Source organism: Pundamilia nyererei, unplaced genomic scaffold (assembly GCF_000239375.1).
Source record: "Pundamilia nyererei isolate P.nyererei 1_Seehausen unplaced genomic scaffold, PunNye1.0 scaffold00066, whole genome shotgun sequence".
In the NCBI taxonomy this organism is placed as follows: Eukaryota; Metazoa; Chordata; class Actinopteri; order Cichliformes; family Cichlidae; genus Pundamilia; species Pundamilia nyererei.
Window position 1 is genome coordinate 786,327 of NW_005187467.1, and position 16,085 is coordinate 802,411.

The window sequence follows — 16,085 nt, forward strand, 5'->3', positions numbered from 1 at the left end:
ACGTTTGTTCAAGCTATAAAGACGCTGAACTCCCTGATAGTGAGTTTGGCTGTCAAAGTCTAATTCACACCAATACACAACATTTAATTATAGGAAGCACACACTGATACTTTGGCTCTGTCGCCCAATGAAGTGACCAAGCAACCTCTGCCCGAATACCAAGCTGTTTAAGACCAGTTGTAACATTCAGATATGCTGCATAACCCACCAAATCTTTTCACTACATTTGAAGGTGAAAAATTATCCCTGATCTCATTTCTCGTTCAAATAGTCCATTTCGTAGCTTTTCATCGAGTTCATTCTCAAAAGGAAACCCTTGAAAAGCTAAACCCGGAGCAAAAAATAGCAGCGAACAATAATTAGAACTATGTCATTACAAATTGCCTGGTGGCTCTGCAGATGCTGATCAGTATAATTTAAAGAAACAGCTAATCATGATGATTGACAGGCTTTGGGGCACGAACTTGTCCAGCTGAACTGATGAAGGCACCACCAAGAGACTTTTTTTTCTGGTATACGATATGATTAAAAGTTGTAGATAAGATTATTTCTTAACAACTTGTTTGTATTTATGGACATTTTAAAAATGTAGTTCATAAAAGCATGTTTATAAAGAAGCTATCTATACACCAGGATCTGCTTGGGCATTTTAACTTTTTATTGGGGAGTTGGGGTGGGGGGGAAGGATTGCTTATCTATGCATTCTCTACTCACTGTGTAATAAACCTGCCGTGATGTTTTCTTGTTTTGTTTTGGGGGGGTTTTTTTTGTTACTTTTATCTATCCAGATATAAGTTTGCTGAACGTGCACCTTCTTTTAAAGCAATGGCAGCCATAAAACCAAACACATTAAATCCTGTAATGTGACCATTAAAGCCTCATTTTTATACTAATCACCAGTCAGGGTTACGATGCCTTGCTCAAGTAATCTTCTGCAGTAGTTGTGCAGGAAGAAGAGCGCATTATTTCCCCTCTCTCCATGACTTTCTCTGCCCAGATGCCTAGCAGTTTGACCTTGGGCTTATGAAAAGTATCAAAGTTTGATTTAAATTCTCAGCGGTGCTGATAGGTGGTGACCAACTTGACAGTTACGTGAATCTTTAATTATTCAGAGCCTAATAGCGCTTTACTTCTTTAGCTCCTCAGTTTCTCACATACTGTAGTCCTTGACAACAGTAAAAGTCACTGCAACCTCTGCACACTCCTGATGACACTTCACATGTAAATAGTGCTGCACATTCAATCTTATGAGAGTAACTTTTGTTTTCCTAAACTACAGCTTGTGCTACAGTAACGTTTGCAATAAGCAGATTGGAAACCTATCGGGCTGGTTGAGGCAGAACATCCAGGAACACAATTACATAGTACTGGTTCTGTGCTATTTAAACAGCCTAATGCAATATAAGGATTGTGTTCTCATGGAAGCTCGACAAGAAATTAGAAAAAAATGTTCTAGTGGCCACACAGACCGGGAGCCAAACATGAATAGGGAGGCTATGCAGAATCAGTGTGACCGTGGAAAACGAGGTTTCAAATTCCAAGGGCATGTTCAGAATACTTTTTCACCAAAGGAAGTTTGAGGTTTAACTGCACTTTCATAACGTGGAAGAGCACATGAGTGGCCATCTTACTTTATACTGGCTGCATATAATACACCCGATATATTAATATAAGAGCATGTGACTTGTATTCAATTTTTTTGCCATTAACACAACCAGTGATTGACTGCTGTGATTTTTTTCTTGCTTTTAAAGATGCTATTGGCACTATTTCACCATCAATTATTATTTTAATCTTTTCCAGATGACAGCACATTCCAGTACTGACAATATAAATGAGGTCTGAATGGAGTATACTCAAATCTGCTTAGAATTAGAGACAGTAAAATTTGGGGACTTGAGAAAATTGCAAATTTCTTTAATGTTGCCAGGAAGTAACTTCAGCGGGAGGGAGCACTGTAAAAAGCGGTTCCCGTGCAACCACTCCAGGCTCTGCATGTTTGTTATTGTACATTCAGACAGTACAACTTCCATGGATTCAGCAGCAGTCTTCAAAGTTGGGATGAACAAATTATCACTGATGAGAATCACTAGATTCCCATCAGTGACAAGTAAGTTTGTCACTGATTAACATAAAAAACACTGCTTGTTAAAATGATGAAAACATGTCTTGAGGTTAAAAGTCTGTGAGAAATTAAGCTGTTTATCAAACTCGAGTCACACTTTGAAATCTTCAGCACTCATTTACTAAGCTATAAACAGCTTCATTTAACATACTGCACTTGTACTGTGTGCAGTGATTAAATAATAAAATGGACAATGTCAAAGACTCTCTGCACAGCATATTCAAAGTACAGATGAAAATCTCTGACAATACTTTTATAAGCAACAAAGTTCTTTTTCATATCCCTGCTGCAGTGCAAGCAGGGATATGGTCGTTTATTTATATGTCAAAAATTGCCCAATGACAATTACTTTATTTATTAAGAGGGAAATTAATTACACACATGGATAATTATGTTACATGTCATTGGCTTCACTTGGAGAATGTGACATTTCTATATTCAGCTAACTATATTCACCGTCTTTGTGACAGTTGCTTTGGACAGCTGTGTAAGACGAGGAACACACACACACACACACACACACCTACACACACACACACACACAAAAGGCTCACGGCACTAAACTGACATTTTTGCGATTTAAAAATTCACCTGAAAATCCAATAAATGAAAATAACTTTCCAAAAACAAAAAGAGACCTAAGCTGGTTCGCTGCTCTTAAAGATATATGGAGGTAAAAAACATCACATCACTCTTTTGTTAAAAATATATTTGGGCTTGGATTTCATATGAAAGAGACAGATACTGCCAAAGTTGTCATACCTTGTGTTGGATCAGGAGAATAAGCAAGGAAAAGAAGTAGGGGGAGGAGCTTACCTGGATGTCATCAGATGTCAAGTGTCCCTTCATGTCACTGTTCTTCTTTTTGGGTGGAGGAGGGGCTGGTTTGTGCGCAGGTGGGAGGTCAGTCCTGTTAAGAGAGTAAAAAGATAACATGACACTCAGCACAGTAAGGGATCACCACTCTTTACGTCCCTCACCTTCTACACCACTCTATAATGAGAAGTCCTGCCTGCACTTGCCTTTTTCACTCTTTCCTTGGATTTTGATAGATCTCGTGTTGGTGGCTTTGTTGCAGCAGCAGCCATCCCTGCCCTTTCAAAGGCTCTCGCTGGAGAGACACTGTGCTAATGAGAGTAGGCTGTAATTGGACTGAAGTGAGGAGATAGGAATGGAGGGGGTATAGGGGGCAGGGAGAAGGGCATGTGTGAGTCAAGGGTGGTTTGAGCCTCATCCAGAGTGCCACGCGGACAAACACCCTGCCTACTGTGCAGCGACTGTTTGTTTGACATATAGTCCTGAGCTGTGACACGGAGAGCTCGGCAGGCGGCTTCAGCTCTCCACCTTTTTCAGGATCCCTGGTACTAACATCCTCTAATCCCAAGGCACTCACCCCACCCCTCTGTTGGCACACCTGGGTAAGAACAAAGCCTCAAAAACTGAACACCTGTGCTAGTTTATACGCCGCTATTAACAATGGAGTAAGCAACCGTTTTCTGTAAATCACCAACAATCAAATTTCGATGGAGGTAAAAGCCACTCTGTACAGAGTCATTCTGAGTTATTATAGAAAATTACTGAAATAAAATGTGATCAGGAAAGACAGCGGTAACTGAAAGCATTCTGTTGAAATAGTTTGATGTGTATCTGTATAATTATTTCAGACAAGGAAGCAGAAGGGTTGTTGCTACGGAATCGTTATAAAGAAAACCCCTTGCCTCAAACACGCTGGCAGTCAGATGTCATCTGTCGTATTCTGACATGATATCAGGAGTGATCAAAGATAATGAAGTGGAGCACAGACACTGAGCTGTGTACCTACATGCATTATCTCCAGCTCCTCCCGCCTCCCATTCGCACTGGTTCACGTCCTTATTGAATAACATGACCTTTCCGCAAGGCCATGCTGCCGTTTTAATGTGCAGAAAATTTGTGCATGAGTGCACCTCTTAACTCTTTCTTTCACGCTCATTATTTCCAGTCCGTATCACCTTGTCTCCAGACAGGGCTGCCGTACCACTGCCAGATTCATGTGGCAACCTCCTCAGCCTGCCTGCAGCACAGAGGCACAGCAAATGTACAGAGAAGAAGCGTGCAGCACACTAGCTCTTCAACAATAACGCCTTCCGCTGCAGAGCTTTGAGAGGAGAAACATCCATTTTTTCCTGAGACAGATAATTATGAGTCTTGTGGGAATGCGGTTTTCACAGGTACAGCAGTGTGCTCATTATAAAGTATTATAATTCACTGCTTATGACTGACTGGATTCTAATACAGGTGAGAACTTAAGACAAGACAAGATCATTTGTATCCATGAAATGTGTGATACTAAGTGTCATTTTTTGCTTCTGTCTGTCTCGTGTATGTGAGACAACAGATAACGGTCTTTTTTCAGTTTGCTGAAACATAACACTAATGAACATCATGCAATGACCTAACTGGAATTTTATAAAAGGACATGCAGCATTACAACATTATGCCTGACTGGATTTTGATTTTACTGTAGTTTGAGATAAATCAGTTATGCACCATCGGGATTCGACAGGTTTATTCAAGTAGGATGAAATCTGATTTTTTTTTTTTATGTATGATTTGCTGAATTCGTTTGAACTTACGTTTGATCCCATAGGACCTCCAATGATTGCATTTTATTGCAAAGGAGCTTGTTCAAATAGGTAGTGTGCTGGGGCCCCTTATGCGGAGTGAGTTTATTAAATCTGACCAAACATGAAGAAATTCCCTCGTCTCATGACTACCACCCCACGGCAACAACTTTCTCCCTGTCATCCAGCTACTTTTGTAATCACATTACACACAAGAAGCAGTCTCAGGAGAACATCAGTGCATAGACTGTCACTACTGTTGGACACAAGGGTGGGAAAACAGACCAAAAAGTAGCACAAGCGTTTCATGAAGTGCTGTGTGTGCAGAGAGGGAAAACGTATAGCACAGCTACAGCTACAGCTCACGCAAGATAGATATACCAAGATAGATATACAGCATGTGTGTGGCCGGTCATTCAGTCGGCATATCAATTCCGTATTTGATATTAATAATATAAAGAACTTGACATGTATAGTATATTATTAATGAAGTATACTTGTAGGAGAGGAAGTAAAAACAAAACAAAACAAGAAAAGGTCAAAAGTAAAATGTATTTTTAAGATTTAATGGTTGCATGTTACGATGTAGCAGCCACTTTTGAAAAATATCCAAAAACAACTCTATCCACCATCTCTGTGTTTTACTGTGAGTCAAACCAGTGTCCATTAGCACCGCAATCAAAAATCAAGGAAAATAAGCAATCATTATCTTGCAGATTACTGTTGATTCTAGTTTGGGTTTGAATGTCTTAGTTGAGGTCCATAATTTCCTTTAGCAAAAATAATTTGGAACTCCAAGTAATTGCTCAGATCTTCCACAGCAACACTCTGTGTTGTGCCAAAAGAAGTGGTCAGAGGATCAGACAGATTTTAAATTAGCCAGCTGTTATGCGTGGCCATCTAAACCACATTATTGGGAAGTAGAAGCAGAATGAACATACCTGAAATATTGATATCAAGCTCACATTTATTCACACAGAAAATCCATTATTATTCTCACTGCAAGTAAGTTGGGTTAGTTTTAAACTAAAAAATATGTTTTAATATGTGCACATGCTCTCGGTTTAAAAGTCCTGGAAGGAGAAGCTTTTTGTTCAAACTGCAATTTTGGAATTTGTAAAGGTGTAATGCATAATATATCAACCCCCTGAAAAAGACTGAATATTGGAGATGTTTTCTGCTAATATTTGTACGTCAACATGTAAAAATGAGCGAAATATTCACTGCTACAGATCTGTGCGCTCTTCAGGAATGCAGATGATGCAATCTCAATCAGTCATTAATAAGCTACATTGCAGTCCCGCACAGCTTGACCACCACATGTGCATCTCGTACTTCCTTAGTGCTGAATGTGATGCAGGCAGCATGGGGGCGTTGGATCTGTGAAAACGCAGACACTAATGAAAGCTGACAAGCAACACAAGCCCGTGGGGAGCAGAAAGCACTGGGCAGGGAACCATAAGCTACATTCAAGTTTGCAGTGTTTCCTACTCAGACATCCACCTTGAAGACCTTGCTCCTCCTCGCTCTGTTGGCTACAAAAGGCTCAGGGCAGCTTAGGGGGAGATTTAAAGGGGATAGCAAGGAGAAAACATAACTAATCCTTAAACTGAGAAGAGTAGTCTGTGAGGGAAGATTTACAGCAAAGAAAATGACTTTTACAATGCACTCACAAAAAAGTGACTTTCCTATCTGAAATTTTCGCACCATTGAGGAAGTCTTCAAGCTCACACTCAGAATTAAGATGTTCTCGAAGGTGACAGAAAACCCTCTTTCCGTCCACTTCATGTGAGAGAAAGTGAAGTGTCGCATTCCCACAAGCGTTTGGATTAGAGAGCCACCGTATGCCTGCAGCCCTGCTCGTGGAAAAAACGTGGAGTGTTTGAGCCGATCCTCGGTGCTCTCATTGATTTCTGTTGATCACAATCTTATTTGGCAATTTAAATGCTAATGATACTTTTAATTGCAAGACGGGATAAATGTGATTTGATCTTTAGGAGGCAATTACTTTCATGCTTTGTCTAGCTCCGATCTTTTCAAAAGGCGGACAACAATTACTCTGCAAAGCTCAGCTTTTTTTTCTCCTCTCACAAGAGAAGAAAGGAAAAAACAAGAATGAAGCAAAATGGTGTTTTTGTTCTTTGACAAGTTTATCAAAAACTACTTCTGTTGCTGGGGGAAAATTTTGCTCTTTAGAACACTTAACTTTACAGTTGTACACAAACAGTCACTTTCCAAACCTTTTTCAACACCTCAGGCAATGCTACTAGTGTACATACACTACTATGCAAAAACATAGATATAAGGTGATTGTTATAAACATTTGTACTGCATGTATAACTTTCTGTGCAGAGAAACCAAGCACCATTTTATGCATAAATAACAATAGCAAATAATTTGAAATCACACCGAGTACAACACAGTCCATGTTGAGCGACTCAGAAAGACAAGACAGTTCTACTTTGGTTACAGCTTAAAGCAAGAAGGTGTCCATTAAGAAATTACCATTTATCACATTTAAAAGATCTCCACACAGCAAAAGTGAAAAGCACTGGTGACCAGTTTATAGACCAAAGGGTACACAAAAACAAATCACGTCTCCACAAATCACTTCTGCTAACGTTACATCTCAAAATGAAATCTAACTTCATTGACTTAGTAGTACCGTGTACTTCTTGTTTGTCCAAATGTCCTCCAGTTATGCTACATTTCAGTCTCAGAACAAGTTTGAAACCTGTGCTCAGTTCAAATTAATCATGGTTGTGTCGTGACATGGGCTCTCGGCTCATGGTTAAACATCCGTTTTACATTCTGCATGCAATACTTTTCAGATACTTTTGTAAATATGACTGGAAAATTGGCAACAAAGTGATTTATGCAAGCAAGTATTTACAACTGTGTCAACACCAGCTGTATGTCAGGAACACTCAAAAGATTGGGGGGGATTTTGGCCACAATTGGCAGTGCTCTTCTGCATTTTGGAGGTCATACATCACACCCGGGCAAAAGACGATGAACATATTATTCTGAGAACATCGCCTTTGACAATGCCCATCTATTTTGATAATCAGTTGACTATTGTGCCAGTGCAGCCTCTAAAGGGCCAGTGATTTATTAGGATTGACCAATTTTGAGTCACATCATGTGCTGCTTTGTTAGGGCAAACAGAGGCGTGACAGGCGGTGCAGTCAGGCATGTTATCAAATGCCCAGGCTTGATTAACAGCTCATCAACATGCAGAATTAAACAGTCTGGCTAAATGCTTCCCCTTTACTCTGACATTAGACACTCATATACAACTATGAATATCCCCCTACATTGAAATATGCCCCACACATTCTTTTGCAACTTTTCTGCATCCACATAGACGGTTAAACGAGAACAAGTAAACAGTTTCTGAGTAAGACACTGAACATATTTGATGACAAGCCACAGAAAAATGACAAAAATTCATATGAACAATTAAAGCTTTGAATCACATTTCACTACATTAAGCATTACATGCCAAACTAGTGGGAAACAACAACATTTACAGCACTGGCACAACTGTTGTCATGCATATTTGATGAGAGTCATGCAAACAAAAGGAGGGAAAAGAGCAAGAGGTGGAGGAGAGAGGTTGGACAGTGTGGTCTGTCAAAGACATTATCACTCAGCATCAGCTTATGTAAAACAAAGCCTGTATAAGCTTGCGGATTTCTGTTTGATTAACAATTTGATATGTATGTTAACTCTCATCTCGCCTTGTAATTCTGTTCTGTCCAAGCTCCCTGAATCGGATAAACTCTAAGTGGAGCTGGATTTTCCATCTAAAGAATTCTGATAAGGTTTAATTGGTCGTGGAACTGTTTTCATCAAGCTTTATTTTCATTCTTTCTTTTTTCCAAACATCATTGTTGTTATTTGATGTAAGAGTTAATTTTTGCCATTCATCAGATTGACATGTAAAACCTAAATTTCACTCCAAAGTATTTATTTGCTGTATGCTGTCAAAGCAAGCAGAGAAATTGCTCAGATTTTAGGCATCAAGTGCAGTGTGACTCGTTAGTGAATGATTATTGATCATTTGCTGCTTTCAGCACTCACAATGGTGTGCTCAAGTATGTCACTTGCAGGCCACCATTACATGCAGGCAACAGAATAGAGGATCCAGGAGTACAGGGATCAGCAGGGGATAGACTGGGGTCAGGAGCCTCTACTTTCCTTGTGGGGGACTCTGGCTTCTCAGGACCCTGTGTCACACAACTATCAGCAACAGCAGCAACAGCAATGCTGAGGGAGTGGAGTGGGAAACAGAGAGCAGTTACTTTGGCATCAGAGTGAGAAAGAAAGATAGATTAGCAAGGCGGGAGAAAGAGACAGAAAGCAATGGGAGCGGTAAGAGTTTGTGTGCTTCATTTATCTTGAAAGACAATGCAGAGAGCTAAAAACAGTGTGGTTTCTGCGTCTGCGTGGCCTCAGACTTGGTGGACCTGCTGCCACCACAGAGCACCACAACGTGCAGCCGGCAGAGACCAAAAACCTGGCAGAACGCCTCGTCTGATGTTAGCATCACCGCTTTGAATAATCAAATAAGCTAGAAGATTCTGGAGGGGGACCTCTAAAATAAGCATTGTAATCTCATCATCTGAATTGATTAAAGGCTCATGTGCACCCTGAGCCAGATTCTGCACACCCCCCCAACCTCAGTTGTTTTGGTAATAATCCCAGGGAGAGAGATAGCCAGCTCATGCTCACAGCAGCATCATTCCCATGGGAATGTGGTTTGAATCTTGTATATTCAGAATAGCCAAGAGCATCATGAAAACCCTTGGCAACCACTGAGCTATCTGTCCTGGCCAGGTGTTTTAGATGAAGGGAATTAGCAGGACGTAACTTGAATGCGTGTTTCCTTCTTCATTGAAAACAGATTTCTGACAATTGCTCCAAACCAGATGGCAGAGACTTTTAGTACCTCGAAATAACGCGAAAAGCTATTTTAGATTTTCACAGCTCTGTTGCTTATTGTTCTCTCAGCTGCACCCTCTGCTACTTCTGTTTTCTCCTTTGTGTATGGGCAGCAGCTGGCAACGCTGCAAATTGTCATAGGCGCTGGTTTGCAGACAGAACAAAATTACCTGGTTGGCCGGAGGAGGTGTTGCAGAGTAAATAACATCAGAGTTACAAGGCCCCTTAATGTGTCTTCAGCAGTTTGAATGTCTTAATGGATGCAAGAAGAAGTCTTACACCATCTATTTAAGAATACATTACAAAGTTTACATTTGTAGGATACCTCACCATTAGATCTGCATCACAGGCCTTGCTAAATTGTGCTTGATTTGAGGTATATCTATTTGCAAAAGCAGCGATGGAAAAGAAGTCGTTCATACTCGAATTACTGTTTAAATTAAAATGAATTTGCATAATTCTACAATCGGCTGACCCGACCTCTGGACCTCCTGCAAACTTTAAAATCTCAAAGTAATCTCCTTTAACTTCTCGACAATATTGTGACCATCCAACAGAAGCAAATGTTTCCTGAGAAGACTCTGCAGTACATACTCCTGCAATCAGCCGTGATTAAAACAATAGTGTTTTAATGGGAAATGGGCTCATTGCAGCCCACATTACAATCAAGCAACCACTTAATAGCTGCTTTAATAAAAATCATTGATTCTATCTGCTTTGGTAAATGAAGATAGACATTCTCTTTTTTTTAGTGCAATTAAATTCATTTTCATACCGTGACCTTTATGAAAGGAGACTGCTGGCTCCCAGAGTAAATGAGAATGAGACAGTGACATGTCTGCAGCATGTTCCTCCGTCTCCAAACACATTTACTCCCCTAAAAAAGAGTTTCGTCCTTTTCGAAGTGTTTTTTCTCTCGTGGAGTGACAAAGAGTGCACACCTAATCTTACCACCTGTCCATCCCCCTGCAATATTCTCTGGGAGAGGCTTGATACTCACAGGTCATTATCTGTCTCAGTGCGGGTCTTCTGCTGCCGCCGATGGACCATGACAACAGTAACAGCCACGCCAATGATGAGTCCAATGGCAACAACACCTCCAAGGATCCCGATAACACCACCTGGGGGACCCTGCGCCATTGGCTTCTCTGCAGACAAGAGGAGAAATAACAGTGTCAGAGTATGTGCTCTTTGAGTAATTGACACTGCCTGGATGAACTTTAAAAAAAGAAAAATCAACTACAGCCTCCAAAACAATACCAATGACAAATAGACTTCTATGTTATCACAGAGGGAGTCCAACTTTATGCTGTTATTAATAGAAATCTTGGACAAAAGGTTAAAATAATTCAAAAGCAAAGCAGCAATGCACTCAAGAGAAACAAAAACAAAACAACAGGCTATTGTCCAAAGAAAACCTTTACAAACCATTTGACACAACATATGTCAGGCTTGAGGTTTTTCTCTCATAAAACACATCCAAACAATATTTTCAGAGAATTATTTCAGGATGAGACCATTGTCCTGCCTGTCCTGGCACTTCATGAATGCCACACTGTTGTGGTCATTCAGCAGCTGCTGTTGCATGCCTAATGTGTGCTCCATCATCTGTTCAAAAGAAGCCTAAACTGGATTGGATTTGACAGTGAACCCAAAGGCACTCTTAAGAGCACAACAATGCTATTATACTTTAAAGTCATTGCCAGCAGGGGCCAACAAAATGCAAAATATATTTCCAGCGTAGCAGAGAAAAAATGTGTGTGGTTTCAGAAGCAAAACAATTCATTTAATTCAGTTGAGAGCAAAAGATGAGAGAGATACGTCTACAAAAGTCGGTTCAACTGAGTTATGAAGACAACATGGAGGTCTAATCCAGTAAACATTGCAGATTGTTGAAGTGACTCTCTGGAGTTTGTTCAATACCTCTGTCTCCCTACTGCTGATAACACCAAAGCTATACACAGGGTTTGCAATGAAAATAATAAAACAAAACAATCCCTAAAACTTGATTCTCTGGTGAGTAGAATACACACACACACACACATACATACATACATACATACATACATACATACATATATATATTTTTTTTTTTTTTTTAATGTCAGTCAAATGTAAACTTTGACCAGCACCAGAGGGAACATTTACAGAAAATATTGAAAAGCATATATCCTTTGATGTTAACATACAATTCTTTCAACTAAATATATTAAAGGAAACGAGACATTCTTGCACCTTCTTTGCATGAGAGCCTGTTGTTTTTTTATGCTTTGACATCTGATAAACAATGAGTCATTCTGTGTGAGGTCTGAATATATCAAAAGTGTAATACATCTGCTGTCACACACGCAGTCAAAAAGGTAAATTATTACAATGTGCAAATCTTCCCAACTGATGTCAGGTAACACTAAAATAGAACAGCCATCTCTTTTCAGAATCCTACTGTATGTATGATATTTTGCTTCTGAGGACACACAGCACTGGCATCTGTTGTCTTTGAAAGAACAGTTAAAGGCGTCCTTTTTAAGACAGGCCAGGGACCAATCAGTGGATGTGAGCCTGTTGTGATGGGACACTGCAAATTCGCACTATCTTCCACTTTGAAAAGGAAAGCCTATCTCCTGCCCTCATGATGTCTCTATTATTATCTGTCTGTCCTTTTTGGTAGTGACAGGACAAGGCCTGCCTCCCAGGAGCCCTCTTCTCAACAGCCCCCGCTTGCTTGATTCAATGCCCATAATGATGGGTACACAGAGGACTACTTCACATACAGCCACACAATAGCAAGCACGTTACCCTACCTTGTACCCAACACACACTGCCTCAAAGTCGGTGATTATATATCGTGTCCATCAGATTGTCATGCCACGGTTGCTATGGCTGATCTAATTTTCTGTCGTCAGGTACATAAGAGTCGCATTGTGTCAAATCTACACACTAAAAGAAAGCAAATAGGTTTTCTTGTACTGAACACACACTTCTTTCTTGTGATGTATTTCAATAAAAAGGCTGTGGAGTAGCTTTGAAGACCAAGCGTAAATGTGATCTTGCTGCAGCACGGGAATAGATAAGCCGGAATTCCTACTGTTGTCTCATTGCACTACATAGTGAAAGCCAGTGGGCTGAATTTCATGGCCCTAATGCAAATGCCAGACACAATAGTGTGTTGTATAACACTAATACACACAGGAGTGGACTGGATCAGAATGCAATTTCCCTGTTGTGGAGCCTTAGGCACTAGACACACAGGACTTACACTGTCACCTCCTAACACATAAAGTTGGGGGAGCCATCTGGTGCGCAGTCTGAGTGCTTTGTTTGTTTCTCATATAGCTGGAGAAAAAAATTAACACTTGCATTTTCTGTCCATGAGTTCTACTTTAAAGGATTACTGCTGGTAACAATCATCAGATATGACACTCACTATGTGTTAACAGACCTCTCTGCATTGAATCATACATGTTATTAATCTCTGTCTCTCTTCCACAGCATGTCTTTTGTCCTGTTGTCCTTCTCTCTCCCCAACTGGTCGCAGCAGATGGCCCCGCCCCTCCCTGGGCCTGCTTCTGCCGGAGGTTTCTTCCTGTTTAAAGGGAATTTTTCCTTCCCACTGTCGCCAAAATGCATTATGTTCACCTTCTGTGTTGTCATTAAACAATGAAGGAAAAAAATTACACTGAAAAAGAAAACCTCCCAGCTCAAAGCACAATAAGGATCAAAACAAATAAAGTTGTTATATAATGCACCCTGTCTCTACACTCTGCTTTGACACAAGTACAAATTTTACTTTCAGCATTAGGAAACGTTAAGAATAGGCAAGGTTCTTTTCTTGGAATAAAAACAACCACTTCAGTTTGTTTTGAATATGTACTTCATATAAGAAGTGATGTCGTGTACCTAAGAGTTATTGTACCTGCTTTAAAAAATGCTACTGCATCTCAGAGAAATTAATAGTTAAATTATTACTTTTAATTATAACATTTCAACTAACTTCTTAGATATCTCAATTAAGCACATATTGGAAGGCAAGACTTCAAAGTGCATGAATATTGACACTTGAGTGTATTGATTCAGAATCTTTTTTCAGCTCTAGTTGAAGAGAAACAAAAAGCTGAAAACATGTGTCTCTAACATGAGTTTCTGCAGGTAATGCTACCAAAAAACAAGCAAAAACAGGCTAAAAAGATCAGTAGAGCATCTTCTGTTATTTATCTGTGATTGGATGAAGAACATATGGCGAACAAACAGAAACACAAGTCTTATAGGTTTGTGTCTTCTACAAAGGTCCTAAAAGATAATATTTGCTGACTTATTTGACTCCAAGATAAAAGATATTGCCTATCATTGATAAGTCACCATATCCAGAAACACAGAGACCCTTATAAATACCCATAAACTATAAGATCAAATAACCCTCTGACCTTTGATTTTTTACAAGTGGAAAACCTGCATAAAATCTGATCATCTGAAATCAACTCTTTTTAGTAAAGTCCGTTGTTCAAATATGTTTTGTAGCTGCCACTGAAAGATTGCTATTGATTTTCAATAAGTGTGAAGCACTCATCCATGCAGCAGTTCTCTCTGTGCTGTCACTCCACCGCTGTAGCACATTTAAGCTGACAAACTTGACCTTGGCTTTTTCGAGGCTGCAGCTCCCTCTGAGGTGGTGGTAACCTTCATTCTTGTCACACCTACTCTCCAGCGCTCATTGAGCTGCACCAGATGTATGTGCTATTTCTTTTCTGCACCGCTGTATTCAAACATAGATCTCAGTGACAGGAATACATTCAGTTCTCCAGCTGCAACAGAGTTTGTGGCATTGCGCTTGCGTCAAAATTCCCTGATGATCTATTAAGTAGGCATCATTGGATAAGTGCAACTTCTACCCAGCAGGTTGTTCTGTTTGCTGTGGAGTTTAGATGTGAGACCAGCCAGAGGTGCCATGGTATTTGGGGGGGACGCAGTAAATAAGAGCTTTGCATTTGATGATTCATTTCACAGGCTGATGCTACAGATTCTAACACATGCTTCCAACAGGAGGCAGTTGCTACCTAGGGAAGACCTGGCATCATTTTATTAAAGAATTCACCTAATGAGCTGAAGCTCTGGCCTGAAAAGTGATTGTTTTCTCATTACTGCTTGAAGCCCTTTTTGAGTAAATGTAAACTACATGCAGAGTGACAGAGCAATTCACCGTCTGGGGTGTCCAAATGAGTGAAAACAGTGTAATCTCAAGGACCAGCTGTACTCAATAGCCAAAACATGTGGGCTCTAGTGTTACCAGTCTCCCATAGAACTTGTTAGTCACACATACCAGAGCAGGAAGAGTTCAGGTAGGAGGTCAAAGGGTGAGCAGCCTCCAGCTGGAGCAGGTTTTGCCCACTCCAAATCCAATCTGTCACAGAACGGAGCAATGCAGGATTTAAAGGGAAGCATTTTCCTCTCCCTTTTTTTTTAAACCAGATCAGTACTGTGTGCCTCCAAAAGCCCAGTATGGTTTGTTAAACACTGGCACAGGTAAGACAATTCACAGTTTTTATACATATAAATTCATCCTTGGCAAGTGGAAAAAAGCAGTAAAGCAGAATGAAGGTCAGAATCTAGAAGGTGTCACACAGACAATATTAAGAGAACATTTGTGTAGTGGTGTTTTGCAAAAATGTTCCAGGCATAAGTCTGATCACTCTCCAAGAATGGATGTGGCTCCTGGCGTTCTCCCTCTCTCCCATCAGAAATTGTAATTGCTATCTCCTCCACAGGGGCTGTAATACTTTCCAGCAATACTGGGGAGTTTTCAAGTGGACAGATTGAGAGTCTGGCTAGTAACCCATGCCAACTCCACACCACCAATGCCAGTCTGAGGCAGCAACCTGTTCCAAACACCGCACTGACTGGTTTTCTACCTTGCTTGCACAAGTTGCCAGTCAACTAACACAGCAAAGCAGGCAAGGTGTCTAGCTTTATCTCTCTATTCACAAGTTTTACCGTTACCTTATGGGGATCCAAATGCCCAGGCTGTTAGTAATTTATCTAGAAGAGATTTTTTTTTCCAACTCTTTTCCTCAATGGGTAAATGCTACAGGCCCAATAAAGAGAAAGAAATGCGGTTTAATGGAGTTCATAAATCTGTATTTCAAGCTGCCAACTCCAAGCGGTACATGCTGTTTCGTTCCCCTACCCCTCCCCTGAGTTGGTAATCTCGTTAAAGTTCAATGTTTCCAGAGCGCTCTCCTCTGAGAGCAGGGGCTCCTGATGTCATCGTCTTTTCCACAGTAGTTTGCCCTCTGGAGAGGTCTGCATCCCATTTCACCTAGATTCACATTGATGGTCTGTTTCTTCGCCACCTTTCAGACCTGATGCGTCAAAATGGAGACAGAAGCTTGGAGGTGAAGGGGGCAGGGGAATTGTAA

General features: G+C 40.4%; 1 protein-coding gene across 6 annotated transcripts in view; it reads right to left on the minus strand.

Annotated features, from left to right (window-relative positions):
* The window catches only part of nectin1b (nectin cell adhesion molecule 1b), a 155,040-nt gene that overhangs the window by 23,747 nt on the left and 115,208 nt on the right, over positions 1 to 16,085 (minus strand). For 5 of the 6 annotated variants that reach the window (XM_005735926.1, XM_005735923.1, XM_005735925.1 and 2 more), the window contains exons 6-8: positions 10,676 to 10,823; positions 8,932 to 9,000; positions 2,942 to 3,035 (exon numbers count right to left, since the gene is read on the minus strand). In XM_005735926.1, coding sequence (XP_005735983.1) covers positions 2,942 to 3,035; positions 8,932 to 9,000; positions 10,676 to 10,823 — 311 coding nt within the window. The remainder of the gene's footprint in view (positions 1 to 2,941; positions 3,036 to 8,931; positions 9,001 to 10,675; positions 10,824 to 16,085) is intronic. The other variant, XM_005735924.1, reaches the window with a different exon arrangement.